The sequence below is a fragment of the Pinus tabuliformis genome, chromosome 5_2 (assembly GCF_031772625.1).
Source record: "Pinus tabuliformis cultivar Carrire ecotype Pingquan chromosome 5_2, CPIR1, whole genome shotgun sequence".
In the NCBI taxonomy this organism is placed as follows: domain Eukaryota; kingdom Viridiplantae; phylum Streptophyta; class Pinopsida; order Pinales; family Pinaceae; genus Pinus; species Pinus tabuliformis.
Window position 1 is genome coordinate 16,993,490 of NC_142306.1, and position 26,383 is coordinate 17,019,872.

The window sequence follows — 26,383 nt, forward strand, 5'->3', positions numbered from 1 at the left end:
ATGAAACCTGTGACCTTTTACCTTCCTTTCTCCTAATTTCCTTTATTTTCATAAATAAATGTGCCAAAAATTTATTTTTTCCTTTTAATACCTTAACCTTAGCCTTTTCCAATTTTCCTTAGCCAAAACACACATCCAGGGATGCTCACTAGGATATCTTTGCCCAACATTCAGCTTGGAATAAGTGTCCCTTAACTGTGGTCTTATTTTTCTTTTATTAACTTTTATTACATGAACTTTTCGCCAGGGTTGTTACAGAGGCTTTTAGTGCCATTCGACCACCCTTGTTACTGCTGACCCACTTGCCATTTATGTCAATACTACACTCCTCTCTTGAATGATATAATCATGTAATCAATTTATCTAAGCCATTACATTCAAGCACTTCCTCTGCAACGTCCCTTAAAGACCTTACAGTAATCATTTGACTGTGGTAAAGCGACCATTTAAAAATAAAATTTATACATAATTCGAATATTAGAGCGCACATTAAAGCTTATGGGATTACCAGTAAATTGGGATCGAAAGTACCGTCCTCAAATGTCAAGGGATTACCTTTAAATAAACCAATAGTCATAGACATTGCATTAAGCTTGAGGATTCCTCTTCCATGGGATGTATCTACATCTCTATTAGAATTGTGTCTAGAGAATCCACTGTCCAAGCGCAGACTAAGCACCAAAATCCCAAGCACTACCAAGTCAGAGGCCGCAATGTTTCTTTGCTAAGACTTTGATTAGGATGGGATATGAAATGTAAGTCCCATAATTTCTTCAGAAGAAGAAAACTATTTCAAAACTCAAGCACGCCCAATTACAAAATTGACAATGAATGATGTATGGATGGTATGGGTGCCTATGAGATGGTATGCAGGACCCGACGAGTGCAAACATCAAGGCGACAATGGTTCAAACAATGAAAATTTTTGAATGAGTAACAGAATGGATGGGCATATGATACACATGTCGTCATGTTTCAATGGCCATCAATACTAACAACAAGATAGATGATCATATCATACACATCTCCATAACTATTAACTAGAAAGTGTTTGCTTGAAAATCACTGATACAGATTGACTGGTAAATAGATGTCAGAGTGCCCATGTCTCGAGGTCCTTAGAGGGTATATTAATGGATGTATAGAATTTTAAATATTGGTTTCCCTGCTTGAGATGCCCCTAATCGATAAAGAAATAGTTAGACGATGATATATATATATATATATATATATATATATATATATATAGAGAGAGAGAGAGAGAGAGAGAGAGAGAGAGAGTCAGACAGACACCACATCATAATATATTTATTTGAGAGTTAGTTCAATCGGTTAAGTTTTGATAGTTAAAGCACTTTCATTATATTCATTACATTCATGTATTCAGGGAATCCATTCAAGTTAAGACACGTCTATTCCCCTAGGGATGTGGAACTAGTAAGGTTCACTACAATGGTTTGACCAACTTACAACTAATCACTTCTTGAATACACCTCTAACATATATACTTCTATTATTTTTGTGGAATTAACATGCATTCAACATCACAAATATATTTCCACTTCACTTCAATAACATCATGTGCATAAGAACATTAACATCAACCATAAACCATACAAGTGCAAGAATAGGTTGTGCAACAGCTTCATAAAGGGGAGGGAAATCCCCAACCCCCCACCTTGGTAAACCCTTTCTTTATTATACAAAAAACTATAATACAACAAAATGTTACAATGGTCGGTTTTAACCTTCATTTACTCCCAACGTACAACTCTTACAATCATACCACAACCCTTCTCGATATTCCTACATGGACCTGTGGTTGTTACTGCACGACCGCAACCAACCCTCATACAAGACAAAACTCACAAAAATTCCTTTGTTTCTGTTGTTAGCTTGCTAAGTTGAGTGAGCCCGCCTTCATCCCATGCACTTCCACTTCACAATCGGTCATGTTGTCTAAGTGCTTAAGTCTTCCTCTAAGTTTCTAAGTGTCAAAGCTGCTTGCTTTCACATGCCTAGTTGGGAGTGTAGCTCACTCCTTCCTAGCTAGCCTAGCAGATAATGTCTACCACATATATGAGCTCTTCCGCACATGCACATCTTCTGTATATGTGCATATAAGGAAGTTGTGGATATACGAAAGCTGTGCATATATAAAGTATGTGCAACTTCCATATATGCACATATATGGAAGTTGTACATATATGATAGATGTGCATACATAGAAGATGAACAGATATGGAAAATAAGCTATGCTTATACGGAAGTTTCACATATACAAAATTCACACAACCTCTATATATGCACATCTTCTTTATTGCATATATTTTGTATATGCCCAACTTTCGTATATGTGAAATTGTGCATATATAGAAGTTGTGCATATACAAAATATATGCGAATATACGAAAGATATGCGCATATATGCAAGTTGCGCATATATGGAGGTTGCCTATATATGGAGGCTGAAGTTGTGCACAACTTTTGTATATATGCATATACGAAAATTGCACATATATGGCATATTCACATATACAAAAGTTGTGCATATAGGGAAGTTGCATATATCTTCCGTATATACACAAATTTTGTATATGTGCAACTTCCGTACATGCACATATCTACTGTACATGTGGAACTTCTGTATATGCGCAACTTCTATATATGCACATATGCAGAAGTTGCATATATATAGAAGTTGTGCACAACTTTCGTAATATCCATATACGACATTCTCCATATATCCACAACTTTGGTATATGTGCCACTTTCGTATCTAAACAACTTCTATATATGCTCATATACAGAAATTTTGCATATACAGAAGTTGCACACAACTTCTGTTTATGTGCATATAAGGAAGTTTTGCATATACGTAAGTTGCACAACTTCTATATATGTAAAACTTTCATATATGCACTTATACAAAAGTTGTGCATATACAAAAGTTATGTATACACAGAAGTTATGCCACTTCTTGAGGCTGTTGTATATGCATATTACGGAAGTTGTGCAGGATTGTAGTTATACACTATAAACTAGGGTTACGTGGCATATTGTAAGTGGAAATCTAACAACACTATTGTAAAAGAGAAAAAATGAAGGGAGAAAGTTATGCATTAAGGTCAACAAGGCAAGGGTTTCTACATTTGAATCAATGTAGGTAAAATAGGCTTTAGCAAAGGGAGTGAATTCCATGACCATGACTAAATCCCAAGTTTGCATTAGAGAACCCTAATAAGATAACTTTGGTGGATTCCAAAATATGAACTTCCTAACTCAACCCTTGTCATGCTAGGCCTATAAGTGCTTTGAGCTTGGTGAAGGCATTGGAATTGAAACAAGAATAATAATTGCATCAAAGATAAACCTCCAAACATGGACAACATGATATTTTTAAAGCCAATCCTAAATCACATTGTACAATAAACTCTAGAATCTAGAGTCTAAATTGAAAAAATGACTTTTAAGATGAAAAGCCTCTAGAAACAAGTGTGACTTATAAAATATTTCTTTGCATGGTTTTGTCCTACTCATTGATAATAAATTCATGGTTTTGAAAGTTTACATAGTCATTAACAATGGTATAGTTGACCTAAATCTAAAACAAGTTTTCTAGTTCCATTCCCTTGCCAAGTGTATTTAGGGAAAGTTTGATTCCTTCCATGGTGAACCTTCACCCAATTCTATTTGGAGACTTTTGCACCTAGGAGACAACTTACCTTGGGTTCTAGAAGACCAATCCTTATGGAAAATTATTTGTGTTGAAATTTTTTATTTCATATGGAAAAGTAGGAATGAATCACTATTTAATAGAAGGAACATACAATAATATTTTAATTGTTTGTCAAATCTTTTGATACATGTGAAATTGTCCTTAAAAACGATATTGACAAGAGAAATACATGTGAACTTGCCTTGTAGACCATTTGAGGAGAGAAATAGAGGTGAATTTTTCCTCCTAAACTCTTATTCAATGGATAAAAGTGGAAATGGAGAAGGGCCATCTCTACTAGTCATTAGAAGTTTGGGCATTGGAAAGGTTCACTTGTGATGTCAATAGGAAACCACATAGTTCTTTTCCAAATAAATTAATGTGTTCCTATTAGTATTGTAGGCGATAGAGATATTTTTTTTTAATCAAGTAAGAGTGGAACCTTCCATTAATCTAAAAAATATATACATAATGTACACTTCTTTAACAGAGCCAAGCATGGCAGCACCAGCTCTGTGAAATTCAACAGACATCTGGGATGGCAAAGACCCTGAATCTAACTCCAACAAGACTACAAAAGAACAGTTGACAAAATGTTCCACCCAACATAGAGAGAAAAGAATCCAAAATAACACCCAAGATCTGTCTGCCCCCAGGGCATTGCTCTGGATAACCAGTGAACTAGAAACCTGCTTATCGAACCAGAAGGAGAAGTTGAAAGATTCTAAAGTACTCAACTCTCATGCAAAAAATAACCAGAAAGCCCTTGATGATGAGGGACCACAAATCTGAAGGCCCACAAAACTGCCACAAGTGACCCAAGCACCATCCTTAACCTTCGGTTATCTTTTAATCCCAAAGACAGTGTGATCCAACCCTCGTTGATCCAACGATCATGAGCTGATTTCAGGTCGACACCTTGCCCAAACTTTATCCTTTCTTACGGACCCAAAGAGAAACATAAGCCGTCTCACTATACTTTTTTGGGTCCGATTGAAGAATTAACAATCATGCAGTTTTTCCACTCGAAATCCAGAGGATGAAGGAGTTCCAAAGAGATCACGACAACTTGCCCACACTTTAACTTTTCTTACAAACCCGAAGAGTAAATAAGCCACCGCACAATATTTTTTGGGTCTGTTTGAAGAATTATCTTTCGTGCAGTTTTCCACCCGAAATCCATAGGATGAAGGATTTCCTAAGAGATCTCGTCAACCTGCCAACTCTTTACCATTTCTTACGGACCTGAAGAGTAAATAGGCCACCACTCTATATTATTTCGGGTCCATTTGGAGAATTAACCTACGTGCATTTTTCCACCCGAAATCCATAGGATGATGGAGTTCAGGGCAATTTTTGGTCTGCTGCCTGCCAACCTGCCCATAGTTTATCACTTGTTTCTTCCCTATGATTGGTCCACTTCTTGCTGTTTCCATTGGTCTTCTCTCTACTTATTTCTCATACGTTGAAAGTGATCCCTGTCTTCAGTAGCCTATCTGTGACAATCCTCACACAATTTCCCTAATGGTATCGTCATCCAGGCATATCTTCTATTACTTTGTGAACAGAGTACTCCTTCATTCGCCAGACGATCCGCTAACCTGTTAGTTGTTCTGTGCACATGAACAAAATTGAGGGTTCTTAGGGCTCTCAGGTGGGACTGTATGCATTAATAGACCTGCAATAACCGCCATTGTTTCGACACTCTTTTTGGTGCTGTTCCATTGCATATCATCTTGACTGAATTAATTATTAATTCAAAGTTAGCTTCAATGATGGCATTATGTAAATTTGATTCAATCAAGATTTCTAGGCATTGCTCTAAGGCCATGAGTTCTGCCATATTATTAGGGGCATTCCCAAAATGACTATGAAAGATGACTTTTATGTACCCCTGCTCATCTCTTATGACTTCGCCATAACCAGCTACCCTGGGGTTTCCTTTAGAGGCTCCATATATATTAAATTTCAAAAAACCATGAGGAGGAGGTTGCCATAAGTCCTTATCCACTGTTGTATGACTTACAATATTGCTTAAGCCCTGGGGGAAAGGCAACTGGAGACCCAAATGCAATAGTATTTGTGCATCTTGGTCTTAAGGTGGGTTCTCGGGGGGTTTCTTTAGAAGGGATCCCACAGTGTCTTTGAGCTATCTAATGATCTGAGCTATGATTCTCTGGGATGAGCCAATTCTATCCTTGAAAATCCTATTTTTTTCGTTCTTTCCAGACATCCCAGATTAAAAAGCCTAGAACCACAGTCCAAGCTTTGTTGATTATTTCATTTTCTGAGAAGTTTTTCCTCCAATTCTTCAAAGTGCCAGTGATGCTGAAATTGTCCCTATCCATTTGTCTTAAGATTGAAACCACCCAATTCCATAAGGAAGAGGTGAATGGGAAGAGGTTGAGTAGGTGTTCCATTGTTTCTTCTTGTAATTCACACAACTGGCATCTAGATGGACCGGCTACATCTCTTTTCTGAAGGTTTTCCCAAGTCAATTTTTTTTTTTTGTTTCACCAACCACATAAACAATTTGATTTTCATCCAGTGCGGGTTCTGCCACAGTTCCTTCCATACCTTATCACGGTTTGGAAAGTCAAGCCCTAGGGCCTTTCTCTTGGCTTCTTTGAGGTTGAATTTTCCTTCGTCATTTCTTCCCCGTCTCAGTTGGTCAGATGATGTAGATGTCAAAATCTTTCTCTGTTCCAAGATCACTGCAAGATCTTCTACCTGGGCCTTTAAAGGGGTCTCTTCACTATATACCATGTCCTTCCATATTCTCCATTTTCCCTTGTTCCTCCCCTGATCCTAGAAATCACTTAGCCTGAGCAAACCTTTACTATCAGTGTCATTCTTGAGATTGGTTAGTTCTTCTCTTAACAGGTTAGGTTCCTACTGCCAGTTGTCCTCCCAAAACCAAGCTAGGTTTCCATCTTTGATCTCCCAGAAACAAGGCTTCTGAACAATGGTTGTATTCTCCCATGCATTGTTCCAAATGTGGGAGCCCTTGATGAGCCCAAACATTCGAATATGATCCCTTTCATTCCAATTATTTGCATACTTCTGTTTCCACACCTTGGCCCAAGGGGTTACCGATTCCTTTAGCCATCTCCACTATAGTTTTTCCCCCAAAACTTTGCTTAGGGTCATGAACTCCCAAACCTCCATGGGTCTTCGGTTTACAGAGCTTATCCCATGCGACCAAAGCCCATTTCTTTTTCTCTTCCCCTTTGCCCCAAAGAAAGTCTCTTTGGATATTCCGGATGTGTTGCAAAACTCCTTTAAGAGCAAGAAGAGCTGAAAACATGAAGATGGGAACAGTTTGTAGGACAACTTTTGTTAGCACTAGCCATCCTGCTAAATTCAAAGACCCGCTTATCTATTTCCTGACTTTGTCCTAGAGTTTATTAATAATTGGCTCCCAAACTTCCTTGCTCAAAGGTTTGTCCATGAAGGTATTCCCAGATATTTGGAGGGTAGTTGTTCTCTTTGAAAGCTGAGAAATCTGGTGAGGTTTCTCTGAATAGCAATGTCAGTATTAAAAAAGAAATTCTTTGATTTGCTAAGGCTTACCTCTGTACTAGCATCCATAGCAAAGTCATTCAGGATTTGTTTGAAAGCTTTAGCTTCCTTGACTGTGGGTGTACCCTGCAGCATAGTTTCATCCACAAATTGTTGATGAGTCAAGGCATCTCCATTCAGTGTGAGTTTGAGACCTTGGATTTTGCCTTCTACATTGGTTGAGTTGATTGCATTGCCTAAACCTTCCATCATGAGAATAAAGAGGAAGGGGGAGAGTGGATCTCCTTGTCTGAGACCTCTCTAAGGCCTAAAGGTACTCGATGGTGAGCCATTAAGCAAGATTGAAAAAATAGCTGTGGTGACAAGGGCCATCGCCCATCTTATCCAGTTGTGGTCATTGAAGCCATACACTTTTAGTACTTTCCTGATGTACGACCAACTTAGCTTATCATATGCTTTTTCTAGGTCAAGTTGTATGATCATACTTGCTTTCTTATTGCTCTTGAGAGAATCTACCACCTCGTGAGCTTGAATGATGTTATTTAGAATTTGTCTTCCTTCCACATATCCAGTTTGCTCCTCAGACACAAGAGTTGGAAGAAGGGGCTTGAGCCTGTTTGCAATTACTTTAGATATAATTTTGTACACCACATTGCATAAAGCTATGGGTCTGAATCTATTTGGTGTCATAGCTTTTTCCTGCTTTGGAATCAAATTTATGAAAGAGGCATTAAGCGCCCTCAAAACAGTTTTGGATTTCCTCGAGTCCTCTAGCACATCAAGGATATCGCGTTTGACTATTTCCCAGCATGCTTTGAAGAAGTCTACATTGAACTTATCTGGGCCTGGAGCTTTCCCATTTTGCATCTCTTTAATGACTTCGTTGACCTCCTCTTCAGTCACTGGCCTATTGAGATTGTAACTGTCTTCTCTAGTTACAAGCCTTGGAATGTACTTTGTGAAGTTGTTGATAAATTGTGATCTGTCTATGAGAGGCTCCTTTGCTATGTTTTGGAAATGTTGTACCAGAGCATATTATATTTCTTTGTGGGTGTTGAGCTATTTTCCTTGATTATCTCTGAGTCTTGAAATCCTGTTATGAGACCTGTGATCCATGGTTTACTTGTGAAAAAACTTCGTGTTTCTTTCCCCTTCCTTAATCCATTGCACTCTCTATTTCTGTCTCCAAAAGATCTCCTCTTGCGGGCATCTGTCTTCCCATTCCTGTTGAAGAGAGTCAGCTTGTATTTTCCTTTCCTCGGTAAAGCCATCTATGATGAGGATCTCGTTAATTCCCTGTAGTTTTTGTTCAACTTCTTTTTTGGATTTGAAAATATTTCCAAACTCATTTTTGTTCCAATATTTGAGCCTAAGTTTGATGTGTTTCAGTCTCTGATGCAGTAAGAACATATTAGTTCCCTGAACGGGCATATCTTCTGCCCACCAGTTTCCAAAATTTCTGATGAAGTCAGGGTGGGTGAGCCAAACGTTTTCAAACCTAAAAGGTTTGTTTCTCGGAGTGCCTATAAAACAAGCTTCTAGTTGGATAGGCCAGTGATCTGAGCCTCCAAAAGGGAGGATTAAAGCAGACAAGTGAAGGCCAGTGAGAATGACATCCTGAGAGATTATAAATCTATCTAATTTAGAGGCAACTTAAGAAGCCCCTCCCCGCTTATTATTCTAAGTGAAGGGACCATTTTTAGTCTCCGTATCCACTAACTTCATGTCGTTTAGGAAGTTCTAAAAGGCAATGGAGTCTTTTCCTAGTGTTCTAGTCCCACCTTTTTTTTCTAAAAGAGATCTGATCATATTGAAGTCCCCTCCCAGAATCCAGGGCATAACATGATGTCTTTCTCTTAGCTCCTCCAGTGAAATAGGAAGCCTGAGTTTGTCTTCAAGTTTTTGAGGACCATAGACATTTGTGATCAAATAGAGTTCCTTATCACCCAAAGGTTGGATCACCATCGAAAGGTAGCTCCTAGATGCTTCAGCATCTAGGATTTCAAATTTCTGGGGGTTACAAAGTGTGAGAATCCCTCCTGTTGTGTTGTCTGCTTTAAATTATAGATATTCATACTTGATTAGCCATTTTCTATGTATCTCTCTTATTTTATCTATTGAGCATTTTGTTTCCTGGATAAACACCATATCTAGTTTTTCCTCTTTTATTCTATTGCTAAGATTTCTTTGTTTCCTTTTACTTCCTAGACCCCTAATATTCCAGGTCGTGAGCTTCATTAAGAAAGGTTTGTAAATGAGTAACTATTAATATCTTTCATCTTACCTGAGTTGATCATGAGTTTCCCACACTATGTCAGCAACTCATTCTGTCTTTTTCTTTCTCTTTTCCTGCCTGGGTTCTTGGGCGAGTGTCCCGATGTTACCTCCATCGTTTTCACCCCTTTGTTTTCCTGACTATTGTGGTTTCTTTTGACTCCGAAACCATTTGTCTGAGATCTCCAAAGGAAGATCTGTTGCACTCTGTCAAACTCCTCTTGTGGTAGAGAACCAACCCTTTTGGTGGTTCCCTACTCCAGGAACTTTTCTAGTTCGAGATTCTCCCTTTCAAGAATTTCCTACAGATCATGGTCCTCCATTCCAACCTCGCTTGGGGTCATCTCATGGTCCCTTTCAAGTTCCATGGTGCTTGGCAGATCCTCCTTTAGTTTGTTGTTTTCAGGTCTATCCTCCATGTTATCATCTTTTTCCTTCTCTGCAGGATTATCCTCCAGTACCTGATTCGTCCCATTGTTCCCACCTTCTTCTTCTAAAATCTTGAAGCTGTTATGACTTGGTTTCTTATCCTCGTTGGTTTTCTTCTGGTTCTTTTTCCCTCCTTTCCCTTTGCCTCCCACCTTGGTAAAGACATTAGGATCTTTGTCTGTGTTGGTTTTAATACTGTTCTCTAGTTTGTTTAATGGCCGGTCTCTAAAGAGGTGCCCATGTTCATGACATTTGCAAAATTTGAATGGGACATGTTCATAGTCCACCACCTGCACCCATTCCTCATCATATACTTATAGAATGATTTCATGCGGAAGTGCTCCAGATAAGTCCATTTCTACGCATATTCGGGCAAAGGAGGTGTCTTTTCCTCACAGAGTCACATCTAATATTTTTTTTAAATGACCTAATTTATTGCCTATGGCTTTTAAGGATTCTAGCAACCAATAACCTAAAGGTAGGGAGTAGAGACTTATCCATACCGGTACTGATGTGAGTGTCTCTTGTTCCGAGACAAAATTCATCACCCATGGTCGCATGTAGAGGCCTGCAGCAGCATAAAAATATGGTCCTCCTTCGAAGCCTCTGTCTTTGTCCTCTAAGTTTGTGAACACCACTATGAAGAAACCCTTGGACCCAAGGTGAAGGTTTATTCCCCCCTTTGGTTTCTAGTGGTTTTTTATCCATGCATGCAAAGCCTTCTCCGTTGGCCATATCCCCATAAATTTGCATATTACCACATATGCCGCCATGTGATCCTTGTGCACCTGTAGCGTTGGATCACTTAAAACAACTCGGGGTGTAATGGTTGACCTAGGTTTATAGAGTCCTGTCATATTCTTGTGCTCAGCTCTCTGACTGCCTCCTCCTATTCTCTTGTCTCTTCTGACCTCCTCATGGTTATATTCTTGTTCATGTGATCTGATGTTTTTCAGTTTTTCTATGTTGATACTTCCAATTTTTGCCTCCATTGGTTTCTTGAAGCAGTTTGAACCAGCTTCCTTGCTTCTATTCACAACTGCATGATTGTAGGAGGGAGTCCCCCTCCTTGCCCCTCCATGGTCACTAGCACTGATATCCCATTGCAAACCCTGATTCAGCTCCCTCGCTCCCCCCATAACCATCTCCTATTTTCATTAATAGATCTCTTAGTATCCTAGGTGATAAAGATCTTAACATGAAAAGGAAACACAATTGGACAACTCCCTTTAATAACATAATAATATGTTTTCAACTTTAACTCTTACTCAATATACTAATGTTAAGTTTTCAACTTTAACATTTAACACTTGTAATATAAGAGACTAAGATACTTTGAAGTAGCCTCCTCCTTATATAATGATAATGTTTTCACTTTGATACTCCAATTTAAGAGGCTAAGATACCTCCAATTAGCTGTCTTCTTTTAGAGTAATGTTATGTTTTCAACTTTGTTAATGGATACTTACAATCTGAGAAAAACAAGATAACTTAAATTGACCTTGTCCTCCATAAAATAAAATAATGAGTTTTCAATTTTGAAATTTATCTAACTAAATAACTTAAATAGACCTCTTCCTCAATAAAATAACATTAAAACAAAATAATAATAAACCTTTAACAACAATCTTGAAACTAAAATACCTCCTGCCTTATAAAATATGCAATGTATATTAATCTTAACCATGAATCTCTTAAGTAAAGAAAGAACTTTGGACTTTTACGTACACACTTACAACTGTACATATGTCATATTGTATGTAGTGCTGCACAATTATGTATATCTGGTTATTAAATACCGAAATATGCTGCACAACTATGTATATCTAGTTATTAAATACCGAAATATGGCCATAGTCCAAAGCATTTTATGGGAGCTCAAGCTCCACCAACTCCCGAGTAACATCAGGTTAAGCTCTACCGAATTACCCCACCCCCAACACTATTAAGGGCCTGTCGTTAACTCGTGGGTGCTCTTCTCTTTAAGTTTCAACCAATCACCGAACACACTGTGACAACCGCATCTTGACCTGAGCAGGCCTATCACACTTTCACGTTACAGCAGTGGGGCGGTTTGAAAAATGTTTGTCTCGTGTGTATCTACTCGTATGGGGGCTCACGCTCCACCGAATTACCCCACCGCCCACACTAAAGGCGTGTCTTTGACTCGTGGATCCTTCTCTAAGTATCAACCAGTCACCGAACACACTGTGACAAACCGCATCTTGACCTGAGCAGGCCTATCACACTTTCACGTTACCGCAGTGTGGCAGTTTGAAAAATGTTTGTCTATCGTTAGTGTATCTACTCGTTTTCATAATTTTTGATGAAAAACACACGAGTTTATATTAACCCGTGCATATATTCAATGACAGTTTTCATATTTCATATATTCTACCAAAACATTCAGAAAAATAATGTATACATATCTATAAAAAAAAGTCTTATCTAGGTTGTCAAACTCTCACAATTGAAATAGTGCCATTCTATCTAAATAGTTTGTGACAAAATTAGAAAAACATAACCATATATACATACATCAAATATAAAAAGTCAATAACTTAAAACTATGGGAGGAGAAAAGAGCCTTATTGTGTCTCCCTCCAAAAGTTAAAATTCAATAATGCACATGAAATTTTATATTTATATCAAATAATGTTACATATAAATATATCTAGTGTTGTCTCAAGATAGGCAGACTATCTTAGACACACAATCACTTGGTTAAGAGAATATCTCAACCACACGCCAATCTAAGAAACAATTAGACCTAAACAACTCCTAACTAATAGGAACAGACTTCTTTACATAGTAAGAGTCACAACTGAGACAAGTAGGGATAAAATTTCCAAGTCGCCCCCTTAATGACTACTTGTCTCAATCTCAATATGCAAAGTCTAGTTGTGGTCAAACATGATGAAAGAATATGTCAAAGTCCATATAAAGGAGCAAACAACCATCAGAATACCGCCAGTCTACTAGGATGTCTTTCGTATACATGGTTATGTCAATCATTATCTGCATACATGTACTTGTACCTGCAAATCCCCCTCCATCATCATCATCATGGGTTTTATCGGGTTACCCATAACCATGCTCTGGGTTTTATCGGATTACCCTCAACCATGCCCACAATGACTCTTAGCTACCAAGGCTCACCACAAACCCAACTTAACTAGACCCAAAGTTTTCTCAGCTCACCCTTAACCATGCGAAGAGTTTTGTCGGCTAACCCTAAACCATGCCTACAGGAATCCCTATCCACTTCACTCTCACAAGTGGTTTCTGGCTTACCACAAACCTACACTGCAAAGTGGTTTCCAGTTTACCACAAACCTGCAATCACAAAGTGGTTTTAAGATTATCATGAACTTCATGGGGGTACGCATGCTTCATTAGACTTACATTACACACTCCAACTCTTAGAGTTAACAGGTACATATTTTACAAAGACCACTACAAAACATTATATAGACTTGTTTTACTAATACATGTATGTCACACATACTACATGATCATGACTCTATTCTACAAACCCACACAAAATTTCAATTAGTTGTCCATCATCCCAAATTTTCACTATAATTATTGCACAAATTCAATATTTGTTGCACTTCATCTTTGACCACCAAGTGCCTTCGGTCTCTTCTTTCTTTTTCTGGTTTAATTGTCTTGGATTCACGTGCGCGATTTGTTAGAGTAGCTAATTGTAACAAAACCACTCCATTGAGTTAGCCAGACTCAATGCTTCTAATTCCAAAACATTTATAAATGCCACTATTGGTTCTTCTTTGGAGTTTCTAAACATGCAATCATAACCAGTTTAATAAATTGCATTTCTACGTTGAGTTGATCAAGCTCAATGTATTTATCTTACCAAACTCCAAGTAAATTCAGAAAGTTGAGGTTGCCACATCCATGAGGCCATAGATTTCTGATAAAGTCTTTAATCTGATTCACCTCATTTTCCAACCAGAATGATTCCTGTCTCATTGGATCACTGGTATCACATCCACCATCCTCAAATCCAAAAAAATGATTCCCGAGACCAATTCCTTTTTCTCCAAAGCCAGCTCGAACAATCCATCGCATTCCTTCTCGGCCTTCTCTGCCACATTACAAGAAACGTCATGGTTTACCACATGAAAAACAAAAAACAGTCTTTGTTGCGGGGTGCCTCTCAATTCTCACCTCAAATATCTCCTCCACAATATCAAAGGCATCCTGATCTCCCTTCCCCTAGGCCATATCAAAACATTAAATAATTGATCACCTCTTTGTCTGTGCCTTCAACTAGAAATTGCCAAATTCAGTTGAAGGCCATGCGGATGGATATGTTTCTGGGCTCATACGTCGAGGAGAAATTGGCGCCTAGCTGCTGCAACATCTGTCAGTTTCTAAACAACATGTTGTTGTCAAAGGAGCTGGTACAATATGTCTGCACCCATAATGGGTGCCCAAAATTATAGAGAAAAACGAGAAAAAACAATAAGATGGCTTGTTACATGCTTGCTATAAGGCATTAAATGCTTCTACGGTGGCTGGTTACATGCATATTCGATATCCCGATTTGACCTAAAGGAAATGGCATGCCCATACTTCCATAGCGCATGGTATTGTGATCAAATAAAAAGTATGCATGTAACCAGCCACGGTAGAGGCATTTAATGCCCTATAACAAGCTGGTTAGCTCTTAGCCTCATACATATATGGGAAATTTATTACAAAACCCACCTATAAAACTCTACCATGTTTAAATATTTTTAAAAATTAGTACAAAACCCAACATTACTGTCTCCATATAAAAATAAATATAAGGCATCAAACATAAAGCACCCGGATTATGGAGCTGTGAGCTGTACTTACCGTAAATACTCCTTATACAGATATGTTTATACATATATTTATTTATTTCTAATCATTTTTTTTTAATATTTTTATGTTGTAATTATTTTATTTATTTGATCATTTCCTATCCCTATTATCCCTAATAAAAATGTACAATGCAGAAACTTGGTGACGATTTTATGAGTAAACATATCGTTGAGTGATGTGACGGCATGCAAGTAGCAGCCGAAGTTCGTCTACTTTTCCAAATTGTCAAACCCTGTGTTCGAATTTAAAATATCGACCATTAACATATTAAACTTTTCTCCTCGAATTCAGAGAGTTGTTCATCATCGACGAAAATGTATTTAATTTGTAACCATAAGATTAAGATTGTAATGGCTAACGACGTTGGGGGAAAAAGAAAAGAATTTTGTGCTGTAATATTGAAAGACAAATTATCTTATAATATTAATGTAAGACAAATTGGTTGCGCCGTTAGTGAAATGACAAATGGATTATGGAATCAAAGTTGATATCTCGTCCATATCTATTAAGGTAATGTGACTAAAGGGAAAGATAACACAAAGAAAGAAATATAAAAAAGAACACGTTTATTTGTAATATCAAGTCTTCAAATTCTAAAAGTTATAATTAATGGATGTAATGTTGAGGTTTTATAAATATTTTTTTTTGTAAGGTTAGGCATTCTTCATTCCATAAAACATCAAAATACAATTAAACTAGAGTTTGGGTGGCTGGCCTGCCCAAGGGAAACCAGGCCGCCACCTTTTGGCTTGAAAGCCGGACCAAAATTTAAAAATGTTTAACTCTTTCTTCCTATCATAACCACTGTTCTGCTTATTCAGAGCGAGGCTAACTACTGTAATAGAGGAGGGTACCCAGATAAAGTTCAAATTCATCACAAAACATTATAGAAAATAAACACACCACTAATCTTCATCCGACAGATTCACCGGGGTTGGCTTAGAGTCGCTGTCACCCGGCTTCAGGATCTTCTGCTCAATGGCCCATTTGAGCTCCAGCGTCAATTGCTCCATGTTTTTTAGCAGCAGATGGTTTCTGGAAACTTGAACTTGGACCGCTGCAAGTTCTTTCAAGAGAATGTTCTTTATGGAGGCAGATTCTTCCAACAGTTGGCGTTTGAGGAGTTCTTCCGCTTGCTTGCATTCTTCATCTTCCTCCTCGTGCACCGCTTCGTTAACCTCCATGGCCCTGCCAACCACATGCTTCATGATCCAGTAGAATTGTAATGTTCTATTGAATAACGATTCCCTGCCTCTGGAAGTGCCTGGGTCAGAGATTATAGCCCAGTCCTCACGGGGGATCTCCTGGTTCGCACTTATTTCCCTTAGCTCGCGTTCCCATTCATGGATGAGAGCACGGAACTCAAGAGAAATGCCAGACATGTACCCATCAATCAGTTGAAGGAGTTTATCGAAGTCCGGCTTTCTGCCTCTTTTTTTTGGGTGACTACTGGTGCCGACTTCCTTCTTCTGTTTAGGAGTGTTCCTTCTTGGGGCCATATTTCCTCTGGTTCTACCTGCCACAGCAGAAAGCCGAGAGTCAGTGCAAGAGATATAGATCCTAGTCGGGGTCTGGTCCATGCTGGCAGCAAGCTTAGCATGGGAAGCCTCACGTGACATTAGAACAGGGCCAGAATGTTCACGTCGGTAAAAGACCCGCCACCTTTTGACAGGAGTTCGGAGAACCCCCCAGCCAACAGAGTAAAGAGACCAGACTGCCTTGGTCATCGAAAGGGAGGAACAGAATTGGAGCCGGCCACAGTAGAAAACCAGAGAGAAGAGAATAACATGGGTGCTAGGACCCTCCAGAAGCATGGCGAGACCCTGCGGAGTCCCCCAAACTGCCTGACTCATGGAGCAGGACATGGCCTTACCATAAATCAGAACTTTCCCAACCAGGGACTGGAGAAGGAGGAGCCAAAAGGAGCCCGAGGGACCCTTAACGTCGCAGCGACAGGGGGTCTGCTTACAGGGCCAAAGAATATCCATCCAGACCAAGAGACCAGGAAAACAAGCATGCATGCCTGAGGGACGAGGACAGAAGGAAGCATACCACCTTTTCTTGCTACGACCGAAGAGGAGGGCTGGTCGCCGAAATGTGCAGACGTCTTTCCGTTCTTTGTCATTATTCTTGCTGATCGAAATGAGCCTGCCATATGTTTTCTCGGGTTTATTAACTCGATGTCGTGTCGAGCATGCCACCACTTGGCTTATAGAAACCGGTCTCCGTTTGTCCATTTATTTTTCCGTCACACCAACCGGTTTTTCCATCTCGGAAAGTGGCGTGGATTGTCCTTTCCACCTCATGCATCATCATTCCTTTCTCTGTCCGGCTGCTCTTGCCGTAGCCCAACTTGACCCCTGTTGCCACCTGTCGTCCTTCCCCTGCTCATTCTCTCGAGTTCCGGAGCTGGTTCTAGATTTTTCTTTAATGATGCCTCAGCTCGCATGTCCCCTCCGTTTAATCGGCCATTCTGGTCATGCCCCGTCACCTGCCTATCATGTGCCTGCCTTACCCTTCTGCCTGTTCCCACGTAGGAGCTGTCCGAGCTTTGTTGATGAGGATGATCTCTGCCTCTGCTGCGTGCCGCCTGATCTTGGCCGTTCATTTTCTCCATGCTTTGCCTTTCTGCATCATCTTTTAGAAGTTATTGAAGTTGGTTTTTCTCTTCCTGATGCAAAAGAGGCAGACCCTCGCTATCAATTTCCTTGCCCCGGTTCCGGCAGCCCCAATTCGCAAGCCAATCTGCCGACTTGTTACCTGCGCGCCTAGTGTGGGTCGGGAGGAGATAGTCAATTTTTGGAATGAGCTTTCCAATTTCGTTTACCAGCCAAGCGGTTCTCCAGCTTTTGCTTATTCTTTCCGCTGGAATTTGCTTCTGGAGCTTCCTAACCATGTCAATTACCAACTTTGAGTCCCCCTCGATTTGGAGTCTTTTAAAGTTTCCCTGGAGAGCTATTTCCAGTCCTCGTTTCAGAGTGTGCAGCTCTGCTTCGTTGTTCGAAGCTTCCCCACAATCCATCGCGAAAGTTCTGAGAGTGTTTCCCTCTGCGTCTCTGAAGACTCTGCCAATGCCGGCCTTGCCTGGGTTGTTCTTTGCAGCTCCGTCGAAGTTCAATTTTGTGAATCCATGTGGAGGGCATCTGTACTAGTTACTTTCGGTCACCTCTTTGGCCTTATCTGCTCGAGAATCCCCACAGTTTAGCATACTCTGTTTAATATCTAATTTTTCCAGGATGGTTTCTTCCGAATTCGAGACTTTCCAGTCTTCGTCTTTCCAACATTCCGAAAGGATTGTTTCCCGGAGGTTTTTGGTGACCTGCTCCTAGATTGCTGCAATAGTTCTGGTTTCTGCTTTGAAAATGGCCCCATTCCGGGCTTTCCAGATATTCTAGAGGAGGAATCCAGCGGAGAGGAGCCAGGCACAGTTAACAACCGGGTTCAGGTAAGGATTCTTTGACCAATTGATGATTGTGCTTACAATATTTTGCTGGTTACGGTGTTGCCTCTCAAACAGATTGCGGTGGTTCTTCCACAGGGAGGAGCTCACGGAGCAACGATTCAACAGGTGCTCCATGGTTTCCTCTTGGGCGAGACAAAGGGCGTAGCGGGACGGGCCATGGTTACCTTTCCGCAGAATTTTGTCCCAGGTAAGCACTCTACCATGTAGAACTGTCCAAATGAAGAAAGAAATTTTAGGCCAATGCTTAATTTCCCAGAGATTTTTCCATTGGTTGTTTGCCGAATGAAGGTTGTTGTTGGCATGAAGGTGGTAGGCTTCTGCTGTAGTGAAATTTCCTTGTATGCGTTTGCCCCACCTGAGAATGTCAGACCTCATTTTCTTTGCTATTTTCCGCGACACCATCTCTGTATAGTAATCCTGCCCAGTCTTCTTTAAATTTCCAATTTCGCCAGTAACCTGCCTCGTCAAGCTTCCAGAATTTGCCAACAGTTGAGGCCCCTGCCTGGGTCGAAAAGGTAAGGATGGCATGGAGGTTGTCTTTTTGAATAAGACGATCTCTTTGCTACCAGGATTCCTCCCAGAATCTGGCTTTGTCTCCTTCCCGGATTTCCCAGAAACTGTGCTCCCTTATCAGATCCTTGTTGCCTCTAGCCAGGTTCCATATTTTAGAACCTCTGGTCTCTGTCGTGCTTCTCAATTTGTCTTCAATTTCCCCTGTCTCGTCGTATTTTCTTTCCTAGAGTATCTTCCACAGGTCAAGGCCCCCCTGAAGCCACCGCCACCAGAGCTTCGCACCCATTACTTGATTGAGGACGAAGGGGTCTCGAAGTCCAAGACCGCCAGCTTTAGGATGCCGACAGAGCCACTCCCATGAGATAAGGGCCCACTTTTTAGTTTTGCTAGTCCCTTGCCAAAGGAAATTTTTGAACAGGGAGACCAGCTTTTGGCTCGCAGCCTTAGGAATTGCTTGGCAAGAGAGCTAGTAATTTGGGATTGCCTGCAAAATAGATTTCAATAGGGTTACCCGGCTTGGGGCATTTAGCGAGCGGTGGGTCCAGTTCTCCATTCTGTTGCGTATTTTCTTGATTAGCAGATTCCAGTTGGTCGACCGGAATTGGTGCTCATTTAACATGATTCCCAGGTATTTGGAGGGGAATGACCCTCTGTTGAGCCTAGAGTACGAGCCAGGAACCTTTGGACTGCCAAGGAGGTGTTGAAGAAGAACACTTCCGATTTTTCTTTATTTATTTCCATCCCGGAGGCTCTGCTAAATTGAGATAGGGATTTGATAATTTGTTGGGCCTCTTTGAGGGTGGCCTGATCGTAAAGCATTACGTCGTCCACAAACTGCTGGTGGGAGACCGGAGAGGACTTATAAATATTGTTGATTTGGACCTGGTGATTATTGTAACGATAGAGTTGTACTTCATAACTTTCTATGGTGAGAGTTCTACACATCCATCGATTTCTATTGGCAAAATTTTGTTTATTCGAAACCTACCCAATGCACACCTAATGTAGGTCCATTAACTTTATATAGACACATCATATTAGTCTTGGCTTCAAATGAAGTGTAAGTTAGATTAGTCTTTAATATTTAACTATTATAATACATTTTATTGAAGATTTTATTAAGATACATTTTATTCTTGAAATGGAAATTAAGAGAGACAATCTTGTAGGAAACTTTGGGTAAGTCATAAGAAGTATATTGGAACACTTTTAAATAATATAAACATGCACTATTGTAAACTAGTGAAGGTACCAGTTCTTGTTGGGGTAAGACTAATTGCTAAACAATGCTCAAAGGCATAAGAAGAAAGAGAGGAAATGGACTATATTTCCATATGAAATTGTTGTAGGTAGTATGATGTACACAATGGTGTACACTTTATAACAACATCTCTGAAGGGTACTAGATAGCTGTCAAAATAGGATACATGACAACATCTCTAAAGAGTAATAGGTAACTATCAAAATAGGATGTAGGTATTTTCATGGCACAAGTGATGATGTAATCTGCTACCATGAAAGGCGTGATGATGGCATTGAAGCAACTACAAAATATTTTTGTGATGTCAATTGAGTTGAGGATATGGACAAAAGAAGGTTGAAAAATGGGTTTGTGCTCAAGCCATTCAACAGAGCTATTAACTAGACGAATAAGCAACAATTGGTCATGGAACTATTGAAAATGAAGGTTGAATATATAGAAGTCACTCATGCAAGTAGGGAAATTTTCTTATGATAGCTGTGTTAAAAAAATGGGTTTTCTGAACAAGTAGTAAAAATAGGTTGTGGCAATCAAAGTGTAATCTTCTTAGTAAAGAAGCTAGCTTACCATTCAAGGATAAAACATATTTATGTACATTACCATTTCATTAGATACATGGCCAAAAGCATGAAGATGTTAGTGATAATTGTAGACATGATGAAGAATATTGTACACTTTCTAACAAAGTCCGTGGGTGTTGGTAAATAATGTAGGTGTAGAGAGGACTTGTTCTTGTGTGGCCTAGTTCACTAAAAGCATAGTACTAACAATTCATGTAAAGAAGAAAACAAGTGGGAGAATGTTGAGGTGTACTCTTTATAAGTAATTTCTATTGATTCCAGTTTAAGTTGGTCATTTGACTTGCTGGGTTAGACAACTAAGAATGAACCTCAAAATGTCTTATCAGAAACAATTGATAGATGCAACAAGTTGATAGGATGGTCGAACAATTGATAGATGCAACAAGTTGATAGGATGGGCGAAGTAAAGTTGATGGAAAAGGAAATTGAATGGTCAAGTCAATAGGATAATATTCAAGTTGAGAGCATTTACCTCAGTCAAAGTTAGTGGGTAATTGGCGAGTTTGAAAAAGTTGATAATCAATTAGAGAAGTTAAACAGATCATAGTAAAGCATGCACACGTAGTCAATTGAAACTGGTGGTCAAAGGGAAATCGACAATAGTTGGAATTGGTTGGGAAATGGTTATGAATCCTAACATTCCTAAGATCTTAGCTAATGGCCTTCAACCACCATGTACTAGCTTGAGAAGTTTTGAATTGGGGTCTTCTATGTCTATAAATAACCCTTGATGTAAGGGTGATGAGAGATGATGTGATAATCAATTATTTTCAATTAGTAGACACTATGTGATGTATGGGCACATTGGTCTTAGTTTTTTAGTAAGGTTGAAGTTCATCAATTTTCCACGATAAAATCTCTTTGGGTCATGTGAATTTATATGTAGTGCCATTGTTATTTTGTAATATTTAAGTTCTTTCATTTGCATTTAAAAATTTATATTAATTGAGCTTCTAGTATGTTTATATAGTATAATGGTGTATTTAATGTGTGATGCCCCTGATCATAACACATGAATTGTTTGCATGTATTATTTGAATTCTAAATCAATGTGTGATTAAGATGTTCTCTCAACTAACTAAATTATGTAATTAATATAATCAATTTATCTTAAAACCTAACTTAATCTACAAATATATATAACATATAATTTAAATATACTTTAATATTATTTCATTCATTATCAAAACTTCAAAACCCAAACTTAATAATTTAATAATTTTCTAAAATTTTATTACAGAGGTATTATACAATTTATATATTTAGTATATATAAATTGATATATATATATATATATATATATATATATTAATATTAATTTACGGTCACCTTTAATTATTTTCTTAAACATAAACTAGAATATTAACCCATTGTTGTGCTGCAGCCGAGACATAAACTAGAGTATTAGCCTATGATTGGGCCAACACAGAAATAGAGTATTAGCCCATGATTGTGCTGCAGCCGACACACTGGGAATAAAAATATGCAGATATCCTTTTAAACAGGTTTAGGTTGCAGATTTTGGAGTTCAAGCAATTGCACATTTAAAAGGTGACTAAATAAAATTATAAAAATGCCTATTAAGATTGCCATGCCCTCCAATATTTTATAGAGATGTGAGCTGTACTTATCATAAATACTCCTTATGCAGATATGTTTACACATATTTATTTATGTCAAATAATTTTTGTTTATGTCAATTCTTTTTTAAAATCGTCATTCTTTTATTTCTTTGACCATTTCTCATCCCTATTATCACTTCTCACAGCGACTCATAAAATTAAACAATATGTACAATGCAGAAAGTTGGAATTAAACTATTTGATTTGTATGGTGACCATTTCACCAGTAAACATAAAGTTGAGTGATGTCATGGCATACAATAAGCAGTCGAAATTCATCTAGTTTTACAAATGATCAAAACCTGTGTTTGAATTTAAAATATCGTCCATTATCATTAAAATTATAGGCCGCTATTAACATATTAGTGGAAACTAAATTCAACTTCTCGCCTTGAATTCAGAGAGTTGTTCATCATCCACGAAGATATATTTGATTTGTCACATAAGATTGTAATGGCTAACGACGTTGCGGGGAAAAAAAGACTTTTGTGTATTATTGAAACAAAATTGTGTTAGTGAAATGAATAACATATCACGAAATTAAAGTTAACACCAGATATCTCACCCACCTGTATTAAAGTAATGTGACTACAGCGAAATATAAAAGGAACAGCTTATTATTTATAATACCTCAAATTCTAAAAGATATAATTAATGGATGTAATGCTGAGGACTTATAAATATGGTTGATTTGGACCTGCTGGTTATTGTAACGATAGAGTTGTACTTCACAACTTTTGATGGTGAGAGTTCTACACATCCACCATTTTTATTGGCAAAATTTTGTCTTATTCGAGACCTACCCAATGCACACCTAATGTAGGTCCATTCTAACTATCTACACGCATCTTATTCGTCTTGGCTTCAATTTAATTTTTTTTATTTATTTATTTAAATTGGATTAGTTTTTAATATTTAAGAAAACTATTAAAATAAATATCAAAATATTAAAAATCAGATACTAATAAATATAGTTGAAATTTGAATTTAAATATTAATGAATATAATTGAATGCAAATACTATAATATTAAGATTTAATGTGTTTTTCTCAAATATTAAGGAATATAAATTTCTTAATTTAAAAGATAAAGAAAGAGGTTTATTCATGATTATAAATTTAATATATCTTTTTACATTACAAACAGAATTTTTTTTAATTATTATAAAATTTAAAATAAACCATTTTTTTTTACATTACACAGAAAAATTCCTAATGATTATAAAATTTAGTTACATATATATATAGTATTTAAAAAAATAAACATTTATATAAATAAAAGATATTTTAAATATGGAAAAACATAATATCTTTAAAAAATATAACATCTTTCATTCCTATGTATTTAAAAATTTAAAACCGCTAAAAATTAAATTTATAATGTATTCTATTCAATTTTTAAATCATATATAATGAACATTGCTTATTCAAAATTATAAAGAATAGATATTATATTAATTAAATTTAAAATTTATTTTATTCAATTTCTAAATCATATATAATGAGTATTGTTTATTCAAAATTATAAAGAATAAATATTATATTATCATTTTATTGTATTTTTTAATTATAATGATTTAATAATAAATTATAAAACCTTATTTGTATTAAGATTTTTATTGTTTATGGGGCTTTGGATTGATGGTGAATAGGTGTTTTATTAAGGTACTATGTTCCAAAAGGTCAGTTATTCAAGTGCCATGTGAGATGAAAGTGCCATGTGGGTAGCATGTGGTGGGTGCTTGCTAATGTGGCAGGGGTTAAGCAGCCCAAACTTCAAATGTTCATAACTTTTTATGCAAAATTCGAACTAGGATAAAATTTGTATCGTTGGAGAGATCTTAATGAGTTGGATGCAATGGTGTTGTCTAAAGTGAGTTCCAAACACTTTGGAAAAGGAAAATTTTTGTAACCCCATTTCCATGTTGAAACTATAGACGTTGGGTTAATTGAAACTAACACCTCCCACTAGGCTTGAGTCTAAGGGGGTGGGAGGGATAGTTAAAAAGTGGTATTAGAGCATCTAGGTTTAGCACTTGGACTGAATTAAATTAGAAGGATAATTTTTAAACTTTATTGCAGAGCGTGGTGTTTTGTAGTTATTGTTTGTTGTGTGAAAATGGGTGTTAGTTATAACACTTTGACTATTGATTGTGTGCTAATTGCAACCTGAGTATTGCATGCATATTAGTGTTGATATTAGAATTGTGAAATGATGATAACAAATTCTGATATCTTAGTTATTTTCTAACAAGCCTTGCTAAATTTAAATTTGGTGTTTCAAATAGTCTTACATTGAGATGCTTATTGTAAATAAGCCAAGGTAAAAATGTGTTTGATTATATTTTGATTGGTTGATAGTTATGTGTGTATGATAGGACATACGAAGACACCAAAGAACAACAAGAGAGTAAGGGATAAGCAACATAATGGTGCAACACGACACTATTAAATTCTAGTAGTTTCAAGAAGAAGAATTAATTGGAAAAATGATGGAGGAAGACTCCCTTGACTTGATGAACACCCTTAGAAGTATAAGGGTTGAGTTAAGTAGTTATAAGGCTGACAGTCAAATGATTTTCATGGCTCAAAACCAACAAGTATAATTAAACATAATTATACTATGAAGCTTATCATATTTTCAAAGATAGAGGAACCATGATCTAGGTTCCAACCACCTAGGGAGAGATTAAGAGAGAAAAAATCCATCAAGAATTGGAAAATATGAATTAAGAACTAATGGTGTGAAGGGAAGAAGATTCGATAAAACGCATACAAACATTAGAGGAAATTTCAGCCTAAAAGTGCCCATGAAATTTTCATGTACATAATATGTAAACCAATCAAAATCCTTTAAATCTAAAAAGAGGTAAATGTAAATATTTTGGAGGGAAAATAAATTAAAAAAAAAAAAACTACTTTTTTTAATTGTATTTTTGGCTTATCTCCTTATAGGCTTACTCAATAGTCACCCGTTGGATGCGGAATTAAATTTTTCATCCAATGAATACTCATTGTGCATATTTATAAGAAGACCCACATTGATAAAAATTGAAGATAAATTAAAAAAAGTGCGTTCAACAGTTTTTTTTAATGTACAATTTTTATCAATGTGGGTCTTATTAGAAGTATACATAATAATTACTTGTTGGATGCAAAATTTAATTTTGCATCCAACGAGTGTATACACTTGAAATTTGAGTCAACTTAGAAGGAGATAAGCCATAAATACAATAAAAAGAAATTTGTTTTTTCTTTTCCCTCCAAAATTGCTACCTCTTATTCTATTATTTTTCTATTATTTTATTATATTTCTATTATTTTATTTTTTTTCATTAGGAGACCACTTTTACAATGAAATTTTCTCTAATGGGAAAGAAAGGATATAGTGAGAGGTGAAACTCCACTGAGTACTCTGGAGAGGAGAACATACAGTCACAAGCACTTATCTATCGTTGCCCCAAAGAGACCGTATTAGCTGAAACAAAAAGTAAATATTTGATTCCAGAAGAATTTAAGAAGGAAAAACCTCATACATTTGATGGAGAGGTGAAGAAGGTCAAAGAAGCAGAAGTAGGGTTTCTAGGAATGAAGAAATACTTCAGATTGCATGATTACTCTAAGAACATGGAAGCAAGAGTGGTAATTTTTCAACTTGAAGGGAAGAACTGGTATCTAGTGGGAAGACTTGAAGAATGTCAAGAATATTAAAGAGGAGCTATCATGGAGGAAATTTGAGAGATATTTTTGGCAAAAGTTCCTATCTCAAAAGTACTATGACAACAAGGCCAAGGAAGATTATGAGCACAAACTACAATAGCTTAAACTGATGAATATGCAACTAGATTCTTGGAGTAGTTTGGTATGTGCCCTACCTGATCCGAATTGGATCCATGAAGAATCGTCAGAAGGACCATGACTGTATCAGGTCGGGATAGACACAAAGAATTAAGAAACAATGATCAAAAACACCTCTGAACAGTGGCAGTTAGCAGCCAGCGTGGAGCGTCTGCGTAGGAGCCAAAACTAGCTCCTGGGAGGCCCGGATCGGGAAACAGAGGCAGATTTTGATGTGCGATGCGCTAATCATGCATCGCTGGGCAAAACCCCTCAAGAAGGATAGGCC

General features: G+C 37.6%; 1 protein-coding gene across 1 annotated transcript; it reads right to left on the reverse strand.

Annotated features, from left to right (window-relative positions):
• Positions 1-17,465: 17,465 nt before the first annotated feature.
• Positions 17,466-17,840, reverse strand: LOC149157272 (uncharacterized). Its single transcript, XM_089433697.1, has one exon. The coding sequence runs from the start codon at positions 17,838-17,840 to the stop codon at positions 17,466-17,468; it is 375 nt and encodes a 124-aa protein (XP_089289823.1).
• Between the last annotated feature and the right edge of the window lie 8,543 nt (positions 17,841-26,383).

Bases quoted from the DNA above. Each gene is read 5' to 3' on its own strand.
- LOC149157272 (XM_089433697.1), bottom strand. From the start codon at position 17,840: ATGGATTGTGGGGAAGCTTCGAACAACGAAGCAGAGCTGCACACTCTG.